Genomic DNA, 22,196 nt, shown 5'->3' on the forward strand with positions numbered 1-22,196 from the left:
GGAACAGGGAGCAGGATGCATGGGAAACATTGGGAAGATGGTGACAGCATGCAATAGGTGGGAGTTGGGCTCAGGAATCAAAGTAAGATCCAAAATTCAATCACAAGTTACTGGAGACGCATTTGTGACGCATGAAGACTCCAGATCTGCTGTCTACCTGTGATTGGATCACCTGAGATGCACATTAGAACCAAGAGTGGACAGGGCCGGTTTGGACGGAAAGCCAAAATGGAGAGAAACGGCTTAGTGATGAGCTCAGATTGTTTATTGTTTATTAGGATCCCCATTAGCTTTTGTCAAGACAAAAGCTAGTCTTCCTGGGGTCCATCACAAGAATAAAAAGAAAGAAAAAGAAAAAGCGATGAAGCGTCTCCCACATTTCAGGGCACAAACACTGAAGTCACGCCGGACAAACTGCTGCCGCTTTCCTGAGCGAGCACCAATCAGTTGGTCAAAGAGTCACTTTTTTTTTTTTTTTTTTTTTTTTTTTTTTTTTTTTGTGAAACATTGAACTTGCTCTCGAGCTTGTCCAGCTGTCGTAACCTCACCAACACACTCTGCTCCTCCCTGTCTGTCTGTCTGTCTGTCTGTCTGTCTGTCTGTCTAGTTGGTATACGAGTTCTTCATCCGGTTCTTGGAGAGTCAGGAATTCCAGCCCAGCATTGCCAAAAAGTACATAGACCAGAAGTTTGTCCTACAGGTGAGTCACTCAGCCAAACCGCCAGACGAGCTCAGCTTTGAATTCCAGCGTCTGCAGTCACATTGACGACATATTTCTCTCTCTCTCTCCGTCTTCCTTTTTCCTTCATTTCACTTTTTCTGCCCTCCTGCTGCTTTCTCTCTCTCTCTCTCTCTCTCTCTCTCTCTCTCTCTCTCTCTCTCTCTCTCTCTCTCGCTTTCTCCTACATCCTCGCTTTTTTGTTGATTATTTTCCTTTTTTGTTTTTCTTTCTTTCTGAATTTGTTTTACTGTTTCTTGTCTTTCTCTTTATTCCTTTATTGCTTTCTTGCTTTTGTTTTATTTATTCTTCCTTTGTCTTTGATTTTATTTTGTTGTTTTTTTTTACTTTCCTTGTCTTTGTCTTTGTTCTTGTTTCTCTCGTCTTTCTTGCTGGTTTTCCTTCTGTTTTGTTCATGTTTTTTTCTTTCCTCTTAACTTCCCTCCTCTCTTTCTTTCTTTCTCCTCCTCCTCTCTCTCTCTCTCTCTCTCTCCGTCTCCTCCTGCCTTCCCTCCCTCAGCTCTTGGAGTTGTTTGACAGCGAGGATCCTCGGGAGAGAGACTACCTGAAGACAGTCTTGCACAGAATCTACGGCAAATTCCTGGGACTGAGGGCTTTTATACGAAAACAGATCAATAATATTTTTCTACGGTGAGAAACACACACACACACACAAGTTCCTCAAATATCTGAAGAAGTCTGTAAATAAATACTATACGTTAAAACTATTAGAAAGTATTAGAATGTGTTAAAATGCCTTAAACACAGTTTGGAATCCCTCCTCGAAGGGCCTTTCCATTTTTCCAAGTAGGAAGTTGGAATTTCTGACTTTTCTGACGTCTGAACGCCGCAGCACAACAAAGTTAAACGTAATTGGACTTAATCGTGTTTTAATATTGAATTTCCTGGTGTTCCTTTTCTTCTTCTGTCCATTTATAGCCCCAGATGTTTATTGGTTACAGTATGTACAGTCAGAAATAGGCTTGGATTGGATGTTTAACCTTTTCTTTCCCTTCCTCTCTCTTTCTCTCTCTGTCTCCCATGTTTCCTCCTCCTCCTCCTCCTCCTCCTCGTCTCTCTCTCTCTCTCTGTAGTTTTGTTTATGAGACGGAGCACTTCAACGGGGTGGCGGAGTTGCTGGAGATCCTGGGCAGGTATGCAGAGGCCTCGCATTTCCATCTCAGTCTTTTCATCTGATTCTCTGACACAGACTGAACTCCACTTCCTAGATGACATCAGTCTGAGCCTTTTCTTTTATTTAATGTTGGAGATCTTTTTCAAGAGAGCACAGAGCAAAATGAAATAAAAAAAAATAAATGATACACATCATAGTTAAATTACACTTCCTCATATACAGTGACATACACAGAAAGTGGTGGTGTAGCAGTTCAATAAACAGTTCGGTTTGTTTTGTACATGAGGGAGAAAAAAAACACTACAATTTCTAATGCTCTCTGTATTTTGTCTTATTTGCAAAGTAAACAGTTTTTTTTTTCAATCAGAGATTTTGGATGTCAATATGAAATTAGCAAATCCTCTTTCTAAAGCAAAAGCCTACTTAGGCTTTTTAACACGAACATAGAAAATACATTCAGTTCAAAATACATTGAACACACAGTCAGGTAACTCTCAGTCGCCCCGGAGGTCCACCCATCCCCCTGTGAAAGCTTTGTAGTGTGTGTTGTGTATTGAACACTTTGGTTATACACACCTGAGTGACATACATCGAAAGCTTTACAAAAAAAAAATGAGGCATCAGTGGTTTAAAAGATGCACAAGAAAGTTGTTTTTTTTTTTTTTTTTTTTTACTGTAAAAGTCAGCAGCTTGAGTCGCTGCAACTGAGAAGAGCGTCCCATCCCCATTAACAGAGATGGCATAGATTTTACCCTGTTGGTCCAAATTACTGTTAATATTCTTAATATCTTAATAGAGGCAGGGAATCCTCTTAGAAACTTAACATGGAAATCTGAAAGTGCTCCGCTCACCAGACATGAAGAAGACATTACGTTCCCTGATGGCTCACCGTGACACGATTTCTGGGTTCTGCATGCTCAAACCCACATGTGTGAGGTGAAGATGATCGGAAATGCATCTCGCCAAGTTGAGGATGTACGCCAACAGAGTTTAAAACTATAATTTTGCGGTGCTGGTGCCGTAACGTCTTGATTTTAAAATACAGTAGAGATGTGAGGAAACCGGGCTGCTTCAGAAGCTTAAAAGAGGCATGTAATTCAGTGCTGTACTTCTCTTGTACAAGAAGACTAAGCAACTTTTTTGTTTGACTTTTAGATGAAAAATGAATGAACCCACGTCCTAATTGATTCATCTTGGTTAATCTTTTGAAAATAGACCTTTCACAGCCACGAAATCTGTCAGCATCTGGCTCGGCAGCTCTGATCTCAAAAGCCGCTTCATCCCAAAACCTCACATGAACTCTGGGGTGTAAAAATAAAATCTTGCGTTGAAATCACAATGTAAACAAAGTCGGTGTTAGGGCACCAAACAGTAGACAGACTGGAGTTTCAAAGGAGAGCCGTGTGTAAGTTTCCGGGCCCCGAGGATACAGCCGTACTTCACTGAGGAGTCCCATAATGTGGCCCGCAGGCTGCATGTCCGTGTAAACACTTTCCCTTTGTCTGCTGCTCATTGATCTGCCACTCGCTTTCATAATGTCACAATGAATGTCTTTCATGTTCTCATGTATAATTAATGTTTATATCGTCTCTCTCCCTCTCTCTCTCTCTCTCTCTCTCTCCCTCTCTCTCTCTCTCTCTCTCAGTATAATCAATGGTTTCGCTCTGCCTCTGAAAGCGGAGCATAAACAGTTTCTGGTCAAAGTGTTGATCCCCCTTCACACTGTCAGGAGTCTGTCCCTCTTCCACGCACAGGTAATGTGTGTGTGTGTGTGTGTGTGTGTGTGTGTGTGTGTGTGTGTGTGTGTGTGTGTGTGTGTGTGTGTGTGTCTTGTAAGATAAGTTGATCTCAAATATCTACTTTCAAGAAGACTAATTCTCAAAATGTTTTTTCTTTTAAAAAAAATCAAAAGCAAAATTTACTCAGTTTCAGTTTTTTAACACATGTTCAGTCACTCGTTTTAACGTTATTTGTGCTGTATAATTTGAAATGTTCAGTCAGCTGATAATGTAGAATGTGAATTAGTTGAATCGATGGTGATCTCCAGTCCCAGTGTGAAGCCTCGAGCAGGACTCCACAGGCCTTGAGCATCATTAATACTTTTAGGATGTGAGGAAAATACTATGTATCATAAGACCGCAGAGGTTTTGAAAATGAACGGCTGATATAGATATAGATATATATTTTATCTTAAAAATCTAACACCCAGATTCATCAGTGTGCTTGAGCTGTCTGGACGCTGTCTTCATCCCAGCGTGAACACTTCAGATCCTGTGGAAAACTCTGTGATGTTGATTTGTGTCGATGCAGCGGCGGTTTGAAACCGGTGAAATGATTTCATCAGGATTTCTGACGTTGCTAATGTTTCGTTTCGACCAGAGTCATGTTTTACCCCAAAGCGTGCCACATTTGAGCACTTAAACCTCAAGAAACAACCTTGAAAAAAATCAATAAAACGTCCTCAAATTTGCTGTCAAGAATGCTGAAAAATACAATATTTACCAGAAAACAACTGGAAGATGTTTGTTGGTTGTTAGAGAGTAAGAGTCCTCCTGCAGGTTTAAAGGTGAAATCGAGGTGTTTGCTGAATGATGTTTGTGTTAGACGATAAGAAGTCGTGTGAGGTCAGTTGAATGTTTTCATGAGATCTGTACTGTATTCATTTGTGCGTGTGTTCTGTCTGAAATATTGCTTTTCAGACTTCACATTCCTAACTTCAGCCTTTAGCCAACAGTAAACTGGGTCTTTCTGTACTGCATTGCAGGGTGTCTGCGGGCCCTGGAAAAAGGCTTAACATTTAATATCTGAACTCAAACATCATTCAAACATCTTGAGCACAGTTGAATAAAACACACTTAAGTCTTAAATTCACTATCACAAGTCTGTGAAAATGTGATTTCCCTGTGTGCTGTTTTCCCAGTCACACAGACCGACAGTGTGTTCTGACTGGTCAAGAGAAGTTTACACTCTCATGTTTATTCAAATTGCCAAGGGATTAATTCTAGCTGGTAGTAATAACATTTTAATTTAGCATGATGAAATGTGCAGACATCCTGGGAGCTTGTCAGCTTGGATCTCGTGTTCAAACCTTGAGCTGAAAGTTGGTCAAAGTTGAGAAGAAGTTTGAGTCCAGGTAGCCCGGGGTGAGAAATGTTGGAGAATGTTACGTTTCTAGCGTGTAAATGCACTGGATATCCTTTTAAAAGCATTTATGATGATGTTCATGTTAAAAATCTAAATGCCAGTCGTGACCTCTGACCCCTTTTAAAGTTTTCCTACAGTACTCGCTGCTGCCTGTCCTGGTAAAGTAATGTGGCCAAAGGGCTGCTGTGTGTTGAAATCAGATGAGTCAGTGTAACCTCTGCTCTCGTGTCTCTGCAGTTGGCGTATTGCATTGTACAGTTCCTAGAGAAAGACCCAGCATTAACAGAACCAGTAAGTATCATGCAGACCTGGCACTTCTCCTCCTGTTCTCTAGACATGCACCGATTCACTTCTTCACACGATACCAGAGCTCTTTTTTTTTATTGAATATCATTATTTTTATCATCATAATCATTATTGTTATTGTTGTGTACTGCTCCATGAGGCTGTAATAAACCACACAGCACTTCTCAGCCAGCTGTTACTCGCTCAGCTGCAGATTAATGGTCCAAATCATAGAAGACATAAAATACACTATTATAAAACAGTTTAATTACTAATTATGTGCCGTAACATTCAGGTTATGGGCTTAACATTTCATTAAGGAGACTATGGAGTCTGGATTGGTAACGTCAGTCTGACATCCAGTGAGTGACTTAATGTCAATATCAACACCCAATACCAACTCCACTCTCTCTCTCTGGTTCCTCTGCTCTGTCATTTCTCCTCTCTGCACTGCAAAAACACAAAATCTTACCAAGATTATTTGTCTTATTTCAAGTCAAAATGTCTTATTTCTAGTCAAAATATCTCATTACACTTAAAATAAGACATGATCACCTCAGAAGTAAATTGTTTTTAGACAAATTTCAGTTGTTTCAAGTGAAAATTTCACTTGAAAAAGTGAAAATTTGCTTGTTTCATTGGCAAAATTTGCCAGTGGAAAAAGTGAAAATTCACTTGAAATAAGTGAAAATTAGCTAGAAACAAGAAACAAATTTTGCCAATAAAACAAGCAAATTCCCTTGTTTCAAGCAAATTTTCACTTGAAACAAGAGACAATTGTCTAAAAACAAGTTACTTCTGAGCTGATCATGTCTTATTTTAACTGTAATGAGATATTTTGACTAGAAAAAGACATTTTTGACTTGATAAGATTGACTTGACTAAGATTTTGAGTTTTTGCAGTGTGTGTATATTAACACTTGTTTAAATCCCTACATGGATGCATAAATCAATAAAATAAAACTGCAGTGAAAAGACAGCCACAGGTTCATTCTTCGTTTTTTAGTGCAGTATTTGTAGATGGCTCAACCGCTGCCTGAAATCTGAAAAACACAGGCGGCAGGTAGCAGCTCTGTGCACGTGTCACCGTTAGGGATTAGTTTCATGAAGACAAACCAGTAACTGTGTAGATTTTTTTTGGGTGGAGAGCTGAATTTTAAAGTGCACTTGAGTTTTGCAAAAGCTTCATAGTCTCACTCAGCTTGTCTTCTCCTCCACAGGTCATCAGAGGCTTACTCAAGTTCTGGCCAAAAACCTGCAGTCAAAAAGAGGTAGGAGCCTTTCATTAGTGTGTGTTTGTGTTAGTGTGTTTATGTGTGTGTGTGTGTGTGTGTGTGTGTGTGTGTGTGTGCGTTCAGTAACACCTCCTCCCATGCTCCTGTGCAGGTGATGTTTCTAGGAGAGCTGGAGGAGATCCTGGACGTCATTGAACCCACACAGTTCGTTAAGATCCAGGAGCCGCTTTTCAAACAGATCTCCAGATGTGTGTCCAGCCCACACTTCCAGGTCAGCCACCCACCCAAACCGCTCCACCTTCACATTTCAGTGATCAGAAATCAAAAATGAAATGTAACACGGGACCTTATCAGCCAAAACCATCCAAAAACCTCAACCCAAATGCTGCTTCAATGCATTCTTTCATCAATCCATGCCTCCAGTCATTTTTAGTCGATAAGCTTTTCCGTGTCAGGCGTTTTTTTGTTTTGTTTTTTTCGTTCTGTTTTCTTTGCCGTGTGCGCACAAACAGTTCACTTCTGCAGCAAAGTAACTTTAGCAGGAGATTAACAGGTCAAACTGAAATCTGAGGCTTGAAATCCAGCCCGACCTGACGTATTTTTGAAATTCGTGTCCTCTCGGGTTCGGGCAGCTATCTCTTCTCTGAGTCACCGTGTCCTGCCGAGGGTTTTTAACTGAAGTTGTCTCTGCGTCAGTGGCATTTAAGAAGCGTGTGTTTCTTGTACTTTTTGTGTTCAAAGTAAAGCTGATGCCTCATCCTCCAGCGTTGCTTCCGACACGCCGTCATCGCTCTTGTGTTGACCGTCTGGTGTGTCTCTGTGTTCCCAGGTGGCGGAGCGAGCTCTGTACTACTGGAACAACGAGTACATCATGAGTCTGATCGAGGAGAACTCCAGCGTCATCCTGCCCATCATGTTCGCCAGCCTCTACAGGATCTCCAAAGAGCACTGGAACCCGTGAGTCGCCGACAAACTCCACTCTTTTACCTCCTCTGACCCGACCCGCGGCACATTTAAACCCAGAATAAAACAGTATAATAAACCGCACCATGACCTCTGAATCTGGAGGATATAAGTTACATAAATCATGGAGATTCACAGCGTTAGTCATGGAAAAGTCCGGGGATTTTACATGTAACAGAATGAGAACGCTGCACTGTGTTTTAATCGTCGCGATACAAGTGCAGTTTGAGTTTCTAGCCTTTGAACATCAATAAATCATGAACCTATTTTCATTTTGAGACATTAGTGTAATTACTATAAACAAACAAGACCATCACCAGGAGGACTGTCGGCCTCTAGCCTGCTGTTTTTCCTGTGTGTTGCTAATGATCCCGCTAATGCTCTTACTAGTTTACAGTAATTACACCAAGGTGGGGTTATTAGTTTGACAGTCATGTATTGATAAAGCCACGCACTGCACCTTTAAGAGCGTTTCAGAATGTATTTAATCACATCAACACGTCTGACAAGGTTAGAAAACTCCCAAATCTTGAACAATTCATGCATTTTATTAAATATATACATTGGCAGCACTTCTCATACAATATTGAAGTGCTCTTCTGTTCTGTACCCTAAGTACCTGCTTAACACTGAATGAAATGCATGCATTTATTGATTTTCCTTGAGTGGAGTGAGATCACAGTTCACATTATGGAATCAATATTAACAGCCATCACAATAATCAGAGAAAAGCATCAGTTTGACATGAAGACTGTAAACAGAGGCTCAGTGATTTCTTTCAATTAATTTCTCCGTCTCAGCCTCCTGACAGCTCTGCAGAGGCACGGAAAACAAACGTCATTGTTTGCACGGCTTGAAAAGTTTGATTTGCATAAAAGATCTGCCTAATTGCATAAGATACCAAAGTGTTTTCAGTCCTGACGCATTTTGTAGCTGTTGACACTCTGTCAGGCAAAAAACCAAGCCCTGTCTCGGAGGCTGTGAGTGTGTGTGATGTGCTGACACGCCGTGTGTGTGATGTGTTGACACGCCGTGTGTGTGATGTGTTGACACGCCGTGTGCTCCCTCTGCTCAGGGCGATAGTGGCGCTGGTCTACAACGTACTGAAGGCCTTCATGGAGATGAACAGTACCTTATTTGACGAACTCACAGCCACTTACAAGTCGGACCGCCAGCGGTAAGCAGCCACACACACACACACACACACACACTCTGAGCATCAGCCCGACGCTCGGTCACACACACTCTGAGCATCAGCCCGACGCTCGGTCACACACACTCTGAGCATCAGCCCGACACTCGCTGATCTGCAGAGACACACCCGTGTGTTTGGGGGTTTACTGAGTAACATGAGAGTCTATTGATCCCTGTAGGGGGATTCACTGGAGCGCAGCACAGTGCCGAGTGTTAGCACTAAACACACACACACACACACGTGTGCACACACACACACACACACACACACACACACACGTTTTGACAGGGTCTTTGATCTAGTGGGACGATGTTTTTGCATTTCTCATTAGCAGTAGTCACACAGAAAGAGCGGTACTTATAAGTACAAGGAAGAGCAGAGGAAGAGTAGTACTAAGAGGAGGAAATGTAGTAATATTAGCAGTAGTACTAATACTAGAAGCAGTAGTAGTAGTAGTGTAGCAGCCATAATGACTTCTGAGCTGTGATTACAGTTAAAACTTGGAGAAAAAGGAAGTTTAATGTATGAAAGTGAAATAGAAACACCAAGCTGTGTTAAATGTTGTGTGGTTGAATATGTATATTGAATGATTTCTGTTGGTTTATGATTATTTATAAGCCCTGCTCCCCTCCTTTGTGTCGGCGCTGATACTGCAAGTATTTAGTTTGCATAATTAAGGGCTTAGAGACACCTGGGTGAACGTCACCTGGTGAGCCGGGGCAGCGGAACAGTTTTTCAGCCGCAAATTATAATCCATAAAGCATCCCGCTGAATTACTGAGTAACGGTTTTGTTATTTTGAAAGTAATCTGGAGAATATTTCCGTTATAAATGATCTTTGTTGACTTCAGATCCGCGGTTGCTCGTTGTTTGGATTGTGTGTCGTCAGAAACAGAAATCCCATTCCACACACTCTCTCAAAAACCTTGAATAGACATCGACAAGTAAACAGAAGCTTTCTGTTTCATTTAAAGGTGCATTATGCAAAATTTATGGTTTATTTATTAGTGCGGCAGGATTAACATACAGCTCGCCTGTCATCTCAGAATAACGTCCTGCTTATTACACAGCTACTTATCATTTCCCACAAAATAGTGATGTTAAACAGAAGTCATTTGATTAGTTAATTGGATGAGAATTCAGTAAAATGGAGTGCAGTTCTTAACTGTAGAGGCAAAATACTGAAACTTGCATTCTCGTTTTTGGATAGTATTTATAAATTAGGATTGGCTGAAGTTTGTGAAGAAACTTAAAACGTGTTGGCCTGCGTTGCCGAGCGTGCGGCCGTGAGCTGAACCGTGTGGCTGGAAGATACCAGAAACACTCACACATCTCCAGCTCGCTGCTCGTGAAGCCGACGAATTCACAAACAACTTTTCAAAACAAGTTGCTGCTGAAGAAGGCGGCGGTTTGCGGAGAAGACGCTGAGCAGCCAATCCTACTTTACAAATACTATCCAAAAAACGAGAAAGCAAGTTTCAGTATTTTGCCTCTACAGTTAAGAACTGCACTCCATTTTACTGAATTCTCATCCAATAAACTAATCAAATGACTTCTAACATCACTATTTTGTGGGAGATGATAAGTGATAAGTGAAATGATTTTCACACGGCAGAGCCACGCTAATGAAGCTGCTCAGGATGCAACTTTGTGTCTTAACGAGACAGTGATTGATTGATTGATTGACTGATTGATTGATTGATTGATTGTCATTTGATTTGCTGTGTGTCTCAGTGAGAAGAAGAAGGAGAAGGAGCGGGAGGAGCTGTGGAAGAAGCTGGAGGACTTGGAGCTGAAGCGGGGCCTTAGGAGCGACGGGATCATCCCCACTTAACGAAGCCAGCGCTGCGCTCCCCCTCCCCCCCCCTCCTCCCTCCTCCTCCTCCTCCCCCCTCTGACCCCCCCCCCACCCCCCGCCCCGTCCCGTCTCCCCCCTTCACATCCGCCGTGTCAGCCCAGAGCTCGGATCAGTCCGGCTGCAGGCCGTCTCCTCTGGAACGACATGCAACGCCCATTGGTTTTTTCTTTCTTTTTTTTTTTTCTTTTTTCTTCTTCTTTTTTTTTTTTTTTTTTTTTAAATTCTAATTTTAATTTTTTTCCCTCCTCCTCTGTATTTGTGCGACTTACTTTACGGTAGATTCACCACGTCTCTGTTTTCATTATTTCAACAGCACTGTAAATAACTGTTTTGTTTTGTTTTTGTTTTTTTTTTTTTCTTTTGTTTTTTTTTTTTTTTTGTTTTTTTCCCTTAAACTGATATTATTGCAAACGGAAAAACAAAATAATAATAATAATAAAAAAAGAAGAAAAAAATAGAAAATGAGAAAATGACTTGTGTGGGAGGGGGAATAAAAAGACTTTCTGGACTGACTGTAGGACATGAAATGAACTCTTCTTCGGAAGCAAACGAAAAAAAACCTGCAAAAAAAAAAAAGAGAAGATAGATTGTTTTTAACTCCTTGTCCCCTCTTCTTCAGTACAGTCTCATTTTTCCCCCCATTTTTCTGGCTCCTCCCTTTGCTTTTCCTCTCGTCTTCTGCCTCCGTCTCTCTCTCTCTCTCTCTCTCTGTCTCTCTCGCCCTCTTATGGTGCATCTTTAACTTTTGCCTCCGTGTGGGACGTCCCGACTGAGTGTGGCCCCGCTCCTCTGTCATTGGAGATGAAGAAGCCCCGCCCCCCTGGCTCCAGAAGGACCGCCCCCGCCCCGCCCCCCTCTCTCTCTGGCCCCTCCTGCCTATCAGAGTTCAGGACCTGAGAGCCGCAAGGAAACGAATCAAACCTGTCGTCTGTTTAGACCCCTCCTCCTCTTCCTCCTCTTCCTCCTACTTCCTGTTTGAGCGGGAGGTAAACGAAAAGAAAACGCAAACAAAAACAAACAGGGACTTCTCACTATGAACACACACACACACACCGTTGAAACACCCCCTCATCGAGTGCGTCTACATGCGATTCGCTATTCCAGCGTCACCTGGGATACTTGTGTATTCCATTTTATTTTGAAAAGCTGGTGCACGAGGGCGCCGTATCCTGTTTCCCGGTCGCTGGAAACTCGATATCAGAGAAACATCAGCGTTTCGTCCCGTTTCCGTTTTTCCGTTTTTCTCTCGCTCCCCCTGTGGAGGCTCTCGGTGTCACGGTGACGTTTTAGAAAATTCCGGTTTTCCGCACGCGTGAATTGTTGTGATCGGGATGCGGCGAGTAAACGTCTGTTTGTTTGTTTGTTTGTTTGTTTGTTTTTAAAGCGAGATATGACTTAGAATGAACTCCGCATGTAAACGCACTCACTCTCACTTTCATCGCCTCATTTCTTTCTCTTTTTTTTTTTCTCGTCTGTGTGCATCCGGCTCTCCCCCGCAAACGCTGGATTTCTCTTTTTTTTTCTTATTCGTCACTTCAGTTCCTCTCTCTCCTTCTTCCTCTTATTATTTGATTATAATTATGTTTTTTTTTTTTTTTTTTTTTTTTTTGTGAACTTTGACCCCCCCCTTGCCTACCTGTTTTCCCTCCCTACCTGTTGTACCAGGCGACCCTGGTATCAGTCTGGCACTGGTACCCTCTGGAGGAAAAAAAAAAAAAAAAAAAAGACGACTTAAAAAAGGAAAAAATGATTTAAAAAAAAAAAAACACGCTGCGAGCTCTTAGCAGGAGCGCCAAAAAAAAAAGGAAAAAAGAATAAATAAACCTTCCGCCTATTGTGAAATACAAACGCCCCATTCCCCCGCCACCAGGGGGCGCCGCGTTGGCTTCACAGTATTACAACAACAACAAAAAAAAAAGAACCCTGTACATTGTTATTGAATGCAGTACACTGATAATCTTGTATCTTGTAGTAATTTAGCCTATATTTTTGCTTAGGAAACTGTGGAGAGGAGTATCCAGTATATAAAGAGGTATTATGGAACAAGACTTCCTGGTATTTATGATAGTGTTTCCCCTTTTTAGTTACTCTTTTCTTCTTTTCTTTCTCTTTACTTTTCTTTTCTCTCTTGCTTTCGTTTCCCCGCCTCCCCTCTCCTCTCTCTTGGTTTTTATCTCGTTTTTTGGATATTTTGATGAAGTTTCTTTTGACCATCGGATATATTTTTTTTAGTTGGGGAGGGAGGGCGGGAGGGAGGTGGGGAGGGGGGAGGAGGGATTTTGGGGGGTGAGGGGGTGTCGGGGGGGCGGGGGTGTGGGTGTGGGGCGGGGGTCGGAGGTCGGGAGGGGAGGGGGCGGGGCGGGGGGGCACGGAGCAGACGACTTTGCCCTGTTTCGGATTTTGGCAGTGAGCGTTTTCGGCGTTTTTGGAAAAAAAAAAAATACCCCACCCCACCCCCCTCCACCCCCACCACCACCACCCCCTCTCGCAGAATTAATGTGTGCTTTAGAATGGCCCCAGATATAATATGATTTAAAAAGAAAAAAAAAAGACGAAAAAAAGGGTTGGAGAAATACAAATGTTTAATTATTTTAAAAAATAAAGAGATATTAAATTAAACCTGTTTTGTGATAAAGCCCAGATGCTGAATTGCTTTATTTGCTCGGTTCACACGGTGTGTGTGTGTGCATGCGTGTGTGTGTGTGAGAGAGAGAGTGTGTGTTGATGCGTGGAAACGAGGTGTTTGAGCTTGTCAGATGTCTGTATTTTTCAATCCGGGTATATTTCAGTGTGAACAACAAAAAAAAGTGGAATATGAGTCATGAAGTTGCATTTAATCAGTTTCCATCTGCAACATATGGATATTCTTCTTGTGTCGTGAATATATGATTATTATATAGGCGATATTCCTCCAGTTTATGGAACGACTGTAATTATATTAAAAATATTGGACCCTGTGATCCGACGAGGGACAGAAACACAGCCGGCTGGCTCCACTGAGGATTTGCGAGACGAAAATGTGAATTTAGGACCGCTCCGTCCATGTTGGCAGAGCCTAATCTGGGGTCCAAAATCATATTTTTTGTTGCCCTAACTGTGCCTCCGGATCCTCATGGAGACCCGGGAGTCCTGGAAGAGTTTCCTGGCTTCCTGTCGCCGAGGTTTACTGGAAACAACTCAGCATATTCAGATTTTTCATTCCACATTCCCACACGACGCGTCCAGTTCTGCACTTTAATACTAAATCAACAGCAAGGATTTCATCACAGGAGGGTTTGTGGCTTCAAAAAATGGTGCAGAGCTCTGAGATCCTGTGTGGAGTAATGCAAAGAAAAAGGCGAATAAAAACTGCAAGTCAGATGCAGTCAGAAATCAGGGGCTGGGGGGGGGGGGGGGGGGGGGGGGGGGGGGGGGGGAGCGTGCGGCGTGAACAGAGCGTCGTTTCTTTCTTTGTAAAGAAAGTTTCCCTCTTGCGCTTCTGATGCAGGATCATTAAGTTCTGTCTCTGGGTTCTGGAATAATCCTCCATCTGCTGGATGTTCTGGTGAATCTACACCGCACAACGGGGCTTTGACACATTCACCTGGAGCTATATCGGCTCAGAAATCCAAGCAGACAATATAATTAATTTGTCTGAAGAGGACGAGGGGCTCTTGGACGTTGGAAAAATTAAAATAATCCAATTCCTTGAAACCTGGAAAAACTGAAAGCTGACTCAATTTATTGTGTTGCAATGCTCCAGTTCGCCACCAGAGGGCAGCAGCATCACAGATTGGAACCACGAGTGAGCCAGTGGTTTGATTCCATTTAAAGGGGCATTTCACAGATAATTCACCACTGTACCTTGTGTCCTCACTTTGGATGTAATTCATCAACTCAGGAAGGGTTACAGTGATTTTTTAAAATTATTATTTTATTATTATTCATTTAAAACAACTTCTTCACTTTTTGGTGAACAACTTATTTCCTCACAGGTGTCCTTCACTCACGCTTTGGGCTGTGCTTTTTTTTTTCCCCTCTGCATTGTTTCACTGAAAGTTTTAATGGACACAGCGACAGTCGGGTGTCCAGTTGTCATCGTTTGGTGGCTGAGGAGGGAAAAAAAAATCTGTCGCTGTTTTACCGTCTAACAAGGTGACAAACTGACAGGTAACAGAGAGGACAGTTGTGTGTCCACATGTGTTGGAATAGGTTTGTTTTTATCCTGCCTTCATTAGGAGTTATGACTTCAAATTAGGAAAAAAAAAAAAAAAACGATGAGCAGCCCTCAAACTTTGCTTTTCTGTGAGATCGGATTAACCTGAGATGTGGATCTGTGATGTCACATGCAGAGTGGAGATGTTTGTAGTGAACGGTAAGAGGAAGACATAATGCGTTCATATCAACTCGCATTTTTATTTTTGTACTTTTTTCCCCTTTTTTTAAAAATGAGCTCTAACTTGAGAAAAAATGAACAGAATCATCACTGAGCTCAGATTTGTTGGAACTTGGCGTTTTTCATTTTCGAGCTGTTTCCAGTTTCAGTTCATTCCAGAAAACGAGTTCTAGTTTCTTTAAAGGCCAGTATCACGGCTCCCAGTCTCAAAGGGCTTCACGTTCTCACACGTTTTGCACGAGCAGGACGACATCGCCGACTTACTCCTCATATCAGGCGAGAAAAAACTCACAAAGCCAGCAGCTGTAAAAAAAAAAAAAAGGAAATCTTGAGAAGCAGCACAGAGAGAGAGAGAGAGCGCCCCCTCCTGGCCAGACACCAAATCACCAAAATTAGAGTCATGATGCAAAAGAAAACACACAAGCAGAAAATATGACAACAGAGGCAGCAGCCGGGACGAGGAGGAGGAGGAGGATGTGGATACCTGTGAAGAAGACAGCCACACACACACAAGTCACACTCGAGCAAACACGACACACACACACACACAGACAGAATCAAGTTCATGATGCATTCATGCAGCTGAACTAATGGCTGACTTTTTGTTGTTTATAGAAGTGTTAATTTATTTCTTGAGCAAATATTGTTGGCACCAGTTAAGATAATTTATTGAATCATATGAAACAACTTGAGAGAATTAACGGAATAATTAAGAAGGCATGGGGTGCAGATGTGCATGAGGGAGGTGTGTGTGTGTGTGTGTGTGAGAGTGTGTGAGTGAGAGAGAGAGAGAGAGAGAGTAAAGAAACTAAGGCAGCATAACCAAACAAACCAGGTGTCTGTGGCGAAGAGCGAAGAAAGAGAGAGATTAGCTGCAACCATTTATACAACCTGGGAGCTGCAGGGCCCTCAGGTGGGCCCTCAGGTGAGCTGATGACACACCTGCAGACTCAACCAGGAGGTCAGGTGAGCTCAGCCATCCCCAAACCGAACAGCAGAGGGAGTCACACCATGAATGAATTTTTATTTAAGTGTCATGCACTCAAGGTTCCCAACCCGCATGGGCTTATAAGACACTAAACATGACAAACAGCATCGCATAGTGTGTAAACAGATAAACAAAAAATAAAGAAAAACATACATACACTTATACCTGCACATATGGACTACATACTGTATATATTACCAAATTCAAATCAAATGTCCAGCACATTTTTTCTCTTTTCCCACGCGTTACAAATAAAGTTAGCTGTATGAAAAACATAATTCAAGTTTTTCATAATCATCCAGGTAAAAGAAACCATTGGATAACAATCTCATTTTTTCAAAAAATACATGTCTAAGCTCATCGTACAGAGGACAAAGGAACATAAAATGAATCTCATTTTCAATCTGTCCTAAATCACAACATGGCTGCAGGTTGGAAATGTTCAAGCTGGAAATTCACAGTTCTGAATTGGCATAAACTGGACACAATAGCATCTTTTAGCATCTTTAACACTTTTAAACTTTCAAGATCATTTAATTCAATTGAACACTTGGAAAACTGATTAATTCTATCAAGCACAGCAGCCCTTTAGCCAGGACGGTAGGTTGGTGTGTGGATTAACGTCAGCTCTGCTCTGAAAGCAGCCAAACATGCAACTTAACTCAAACTGCTCTGATTTGGGAAGCAGGGAGTTTCCCAGTTCCCAGCCGTCTTGAATACATCGTGAGTTCTGTTTTTGTTGTTGCTGCGTCATCACTTCCCAATCCCAATGAGATTATTTCAGTTTAAAGGTGCATGTGTAATCCAGCAGAGGTCGCTCGTGGAGTCCCGGCTGTTTTTGGCTTCAGACGCCGTCAGGTAAGACGTCGTCCATCTCTGACATGATGGAGGTTCGTCTCAAGCGGGAGCATTTCTACGATGTGAAAAGATCCGGAGCGCTAATCCCAGAACATCAGGGGCTTTGCTCAGACCAAAGATTATACTGTCATAACCTCCTTACACACTCCCAGGGCCAGAGACGCCAGGCTTCATGATGCAGCAGCAGCACCAATCAGGCGAGGTGAGAGAGACACAGGAAACACCTGAGGCCTCATGTTTCTGGCTGAAACTGAAACACTAAAGAATCAATTTACTAGAACAAAGGTTAAAATTGTGAATGTCTGCGATATAGATCTCATAAACTTGGGTTCGACATCAAGTTTGATGAATGTCGACTGTACAATGATCACATCGACTGGATGTTATTGGCTACAACACAAAACAATGTACAAGAAAACATCATCAGCGTACGTGATGCATCCGCACAATGTAGTGGTGAACGATGCTAAGCAAGAATGCAGCCTTTCAATGGTGACATCAATGTATCAATATTAATTATTCACATTAAGTGATGTGAATGTGTTAATATTAATTATTAATATTGAGTGAAATTAATGTGTTGAAGGAAAAAATCCAAAGAGGAGGAGGAGGAGAATGTGGACCCGGTGGTTGTTTTTCCCAAACATTTCATTTTGCTCGTTTTACCTCCATCATCGGGTTTAGTTTCAGTGTCGTGTGGATCAGTATTGTCATTTTATGATGTGTTTCTATTGGTTAGTTAGTAGAAATGTAGATCTTTCTCTCTCAGTGTGATGTAGAACCGCTGATTTGGAGGCACGACCAGAGACATCGCCACGTTTCTTCCACGTCGCTCATCGTTCATCTGGGCCAGCCCAAAATCACACCGTGTGTACTCGGCTTAACGCAGGATCTGACCAAATCCCAGGGGATCACGTCCGGACATCCCGGCTCTGTTGTGGCAACAGTCAGAAAACTGAATGAACGCGACTCTGAGAGAAAGACAGAGATTTCTAATGAAAAGCAACACCAAGAAAAGTGAGTTTGGACGTGACGGTCGCGTTTCAACGAGGACGAGTCAAAGCCCTGAAGTTCCTGTTTGGCTCGGCGCTGCCAACACCATGGAGACGGTCGGCATGGTAATTAGGAAAGACTGTAAATGTGTGCGTATGTGTGTGCATGTGTGTGAGTGTGTGGGGGTTGGAAGGACCATTTATCTAATTAGCATCACCTGTCGAGCAGCTAAAAGCCTGACAGCGCAGAGGAACTTCCTCCAGGCCTCGTCCACCTTTCCCCTCCGCTCAGTCCCGGTTTGCTCTCTTCTTCTGGAGACGCTGCGACTCGCTCAGAGACCTGTCAACATTAATTAGCCCGCGGCGCTGATAATTCAACTGATTACCCACCAGGCCCGCCCCCTACCCCCACCCCGTGCCCTCCTCCTCCTCCTCGGAGCTGCATGACTCTGGTTCCGTCATCGTTGCAGATCCTCACTTCGCTGTAGAAATGGAGGAAAGTGAGGCGCGTCGTCACGTTACATCCTGAAGCACCTCGACGCTTTTAGCGATCTTACAGCGTCAGGTGGGGATTTGATGTAAAAACACACTCGTCTCGTCGTGGAGCTGCAGCAGGAGAGAGGAGAAGAGCGTCTGATGGAGATCCTGCCTGTTTTTTTGTTTGTTGTTTGTTTGTCTGGTTGCTGTTCCGCCCACAGGAAGTGACGATGTAAAAATCAACCTCTTAAAAACTCGGATTTTCCCTTAAATGTCCCCTGAAGTGGCCAACATTTAGCTTCATGTCTCGGATTAAAAAAAGAAATGCTTTTACAAGATTGCAGGAGAAATTAAGGTGATGAGATGTTCTGCTCTTAAACACAGAACCAACATTAGATCTTCTGTTTTGTTTTTTAATGATATGCACCACCAAACGCCAAGTATACAAACATACAAACAAAAAAAATGGATGTGATTAAAAAAAAAAAAGTGTCACAAAATGAACCAAAACTTGAAGAAAGAGAGCAGCTCAGCATCACACATACACTGCAAAAAGTCAAAATCTTACCAAGATTATTTGTCTTATTTCAAGTAAAAATGTCTTATTTCTAGTCAAAATATCTCATTACACTTAAAATAAGACATGATCACCTCAGAAGTAACTTGTTTTTAGACAATTTTCACTTGTTTCAAGTGAAAATTGTGAACAAGCAAATTTTTACTTGTTCACTTGTGTCACAAGGAAAAACGAGTGAAAGTTGTCTAAAGACAAGTTACTTCTGAGGTGATCATGTCTTATTTTAAGTGTAATGAGATATTTTGACTAGAAATAAGACATTTTTACTTGAAATAAGACATATAATCTTGGTAAGATTTTTGATTTTTTGCAGTGTAAAACCTAACAAATAAATAAAGTTATGGAACGAAGAGGGCTGTGTCCAGAGCAGCCTCTCTGACAGAGAGCAACAGGATTTCTGGACAACAAAGTCAGATTTTATGTTAAATCGGAAGAATAAAAACACATCAGCTGATGAAACCGCATGCAGTTTGGAAATACTGACCAGTGAACGTAGTTTAACGCGTTCACTTCTCTCTCCTGGGTCATGTTTCCACAGCGAGACAATCCGTCTGCTTTGACTTTTGAAGCCACATGCAGAGAGAGAAAGTCTGGCTCATTATCTTCAACCCTGCAACATGAATTAAACATCATGTTGCTGCTTTTCTTCTCACGCTTTCTGTGTGCTGCAGCTCAGATCCTGGTAAACAAACCCACCTCCTACTAAAAAAAAAAAAAAATGCTGCTAATGCAAAGCTGTCAGGTGCCTGTTTTTGCGCTGTCATGTATTTCCGTGGCTTTGCTCTCCTCTGATCGCTCGACGTGGAGCAGCAGGTTGCCATGTCGGCCCTCGCAGAGCCGCAGTTGCAGCCGCTCGCCTGCAGGAGGAGTCGCGCGCCCGTTCAACCAGAGAACAAGTCAGCTTGTCCTCCCACAGCCGCCTGGACCAGCAGCTTCACACACACACACACACACCACCACGAGCTCTGTGTTTACAGCACGAGCTTCATGTTCAAGTTAGTTTTCGCTCCTTTAAAACAAAGTAAATCCTCCTGGTTTCTTTCCAAAAACACGAAGCCGCAGCCGAGGCTCCGAGGCCCCGCGGCTCCGAGGCTCCGAGGCTCCGAGGCTCCGAGGCTCCGAGGCTCGACACGGACGAGAGACCAGACAAGTTTCCTGCATCATCTTTTACAAAAATATGAGAATAAAGAGCCGACTAAACGTGTAAATCAAGAGTCGCTGGTGGCAGCAGGTTTGGCTGCAGCAAACAGGGATTATCTAATCCCACTGGCAGATTTTTTTTTTTAACTCGGGTTGAAGAAAAAATCTAATTTGCACCTTGAAGACTAAACGGTTTGTTAAGAGTCTTGTCTTTTTTTTTTTTTTTGCACTTTTTATTTTAGAGTTTGTGAAGTTTCCGTCTCCGAGGAGGAACCGACGCCTTTCCTCGCTCTCCTTCTGTCTCCATTTCTCCTCTGCCAAAAAAAAAAAAAAAAAAATCATCCCCTCCTCCTCTCTTCTATCTCACACTCCTCGCTCCCGCTCACTCTCTCTCTCTCTCTCTCTCTCTCTCTCTCTCTCCTCGTCTTTTCTGCCCTTTCTCTGCCAAACTGTTACAACCTCCTCTTCTTCTCTTGTTTTTCTCTCATCTAACTTCTCACTTTCTTCTCTCTCCATCACATCGTCACCCTCTCCTCTCTCTCTCTCTTCCTCCTCCTCTCATTTCCCAGCACCTCTCTCGCCCTTTTACTCCTTATTTCTCCTCCTCTCTCCATCTCTCCATCACACCATCACCCTCATTTCTTTTTCTTTTCTTTTATCGCTCCTATTTTGCCTGCCACCCTCTCTTTCTTTCCCATCTCTCTTTCACCTGTCATCCATCCTCTCTCTCTCTCCTCCTCTCATTTCTCTCTACCTCTCTCGCCCTTTCACTCCTCCAGCTCAGCATCAACCTCAACTTCTCTCTCTCTTTTATCCCTCTCTTCTTTCTTACACAGCCCTCCCTCTCCCATTGGTCTGTATATGTCTCTCGTCCTCCTCCTCTCTCTCTCTCTCTCTCTCTCTCTCTCTCTCTCTCTCTCTCTCTCGTCTTTTCTGTTCTTTCTCTGCCAAACTGTTACAACCTCCTCTTCTTCTCTTGTTTTTCTCTCATCTAACTTCTCACTTTCTTCTCTCTCCATCCTCTCTCTCTCTCTTCCTCCTCTCATTTCCCAGCACCTCTCTCGCCCTTTTACTCCTTATTTCTCCCCCTCTCTCCATCTCTCCATCACATTGTCACCCTCATTTCTTTTTCTTTTCTTTTATCGCTCCTATTTTGCCTGCCACCCTCTCTTTCTTTCCCATCTCTCTTTCCACTGTCATCCATCCTCTCTCTCTCCTCCTCTCATTTCTCTCTACCTCTCTCGCCCTTTCACTCCTCCATCTCAGCATCAACCTCAACTTCTCTCTCTCTTTTATCCCTCTCTTCTTTCTTACACAGCCCTCCCTCTCCCATTGGTCTGTATATGTCTCTCGTCCTCCCCGCTCTCTCTCTCTCTCTCTCTCTCTCTCTCTCTCCTCGTCTTTTCTGCCCTTTCTCTGCCAAACTGTTACAACCTCCTCTTCTTCTCTTGTTTTTCTCTCATCTAACTTCTCACTTTCTTCTCTCTCCATCACATCGTCACCCTCTCCTCTCTCTCTCTCTCTCCTCCTCTCATTTCTCTCTACCTCTCTTGCCCTTTTACTCCTTATTTCTCCTCCTCTCTCCATCTCTCCATCACATTGTCACCGTCATTTCTTTTTCTTTTCTTTTATCGCTCCTATTTTGCCTGCCACCCTCTCTTTCTTTCCCATCTCTCTTTCACCTGTCATCCATCCTCTCTCTCTCTCTCTCCTCCTCATTTCTCTCTACCTCTCTCGCCCTTTCACTCCTCCATCTCAGCATCAACCTCAACTTCTCTCTCTCTTTTATCCCTCTCTTCTTTCTTACACAGCCCTCCCTCTCCCATTGGTCTGTATGTCTCTCATCCTCCCCGCTCTCTCTCTCTCTCTCTCTCTCTCTCTCTCTCTCTCTCTCTCTCTCTCTCTCTCGTCTTTTCTGCTCTTTCTCTGCCAAACTGTTACAACCTCCTCTTCTTCTCTTGTTTTTCTCTCATCTAACTTCTCACTTTCTTCTCTCTCCATCCTCTCTCTCTCTTCCTCCTCTTCTCATTTCCCAGCACCTCTCTCGCCCTTTTACTCCTTATTTCTCCCCCTCTCTCCATCTCTCCATCACACCGTCACCCTCATTTCTTTTTCTTTTCTTTCCTCTTTCTTTCCCATCGCTCTTTCACCTGTCATCCATCCTCTCTCTCTCCTCCTCCTCTCATTTCTCTCTACCTCTCTCGCCCTTTCACTCCTCCATCTCAGCATCAACCTCCTCTCTCTCTTTTATCCCTGT

The 22,196-nt window shown here is 42.9% G+C and overlaps 1 protein-coding gene across 6 annotated transcripts in view; it reads left to right on the forward strand.

Moving 5' to 3' along the window:
- ppp2r5eb (protein phosphatase 2, regulatory subunit B', epsilon isoform b) overlaps positions 1–12,445 on the forward strand; it is a 54,774-nt gene extending 42,329 nt beyond the window's left edge. For all 6 annotated transcript variants that reach the window (XM_030044103.1, XM_030044104.1, XM_030044105.1 and 3 more), the window contains exons 5-14: positions 608–700; positions 1,239–1,369; positions 1,813–1,872; positions 3,499–3,607; positions 5,235–5,288; positions 6,503–6,553; positions 6,669–6,788; positions 7,347–7,474; positions 8,556–8,657; positions 10,409–12,445. In XM_030044103.1, coding sequence (XP_029899963.1) covers positions 608–700; positions 1,239–1,369; positions 1,813–1,872; positions 3,499–3,607; positions 5,235–5,288; positions 6,503–6,553; positions 6,669–6,788; positions 7,347–7,474; positions 8,556–8,657; positions 10,409–10,508 — 948 coding nt within the window. In that variant the 3' untranslated portion in view covers positions 10,509–12,445. The remainder of the gene's footprint in view (positions 1–607; positions 701–1,238; positions 1,370–1,812; positions 1,873–3,498; positions 3,608–5,234; positions 5,289–6,502; positions 6,554–6,668; positions 6,789–7,346; positions 7,475–8,555; positions 8,658–10,408) is intronic.
- Positions 12,446–22,196: the final 9,751 nt, after the last annotated feature.

This window comes from Myripristis murdjan, chromosome 22 (genome assembly GCF_902150065.1).
Source record: "Myripristis murdjan chromosome 22, fMyrMur1.1, whole genome shotgun sequence".
Taxonomy (NCBI): Eukaryota; Metazoa; Chordata; class Actinopteri; order Holocentriformes; family Holocentridae; genus Myripristis; species Myripristis murdjan.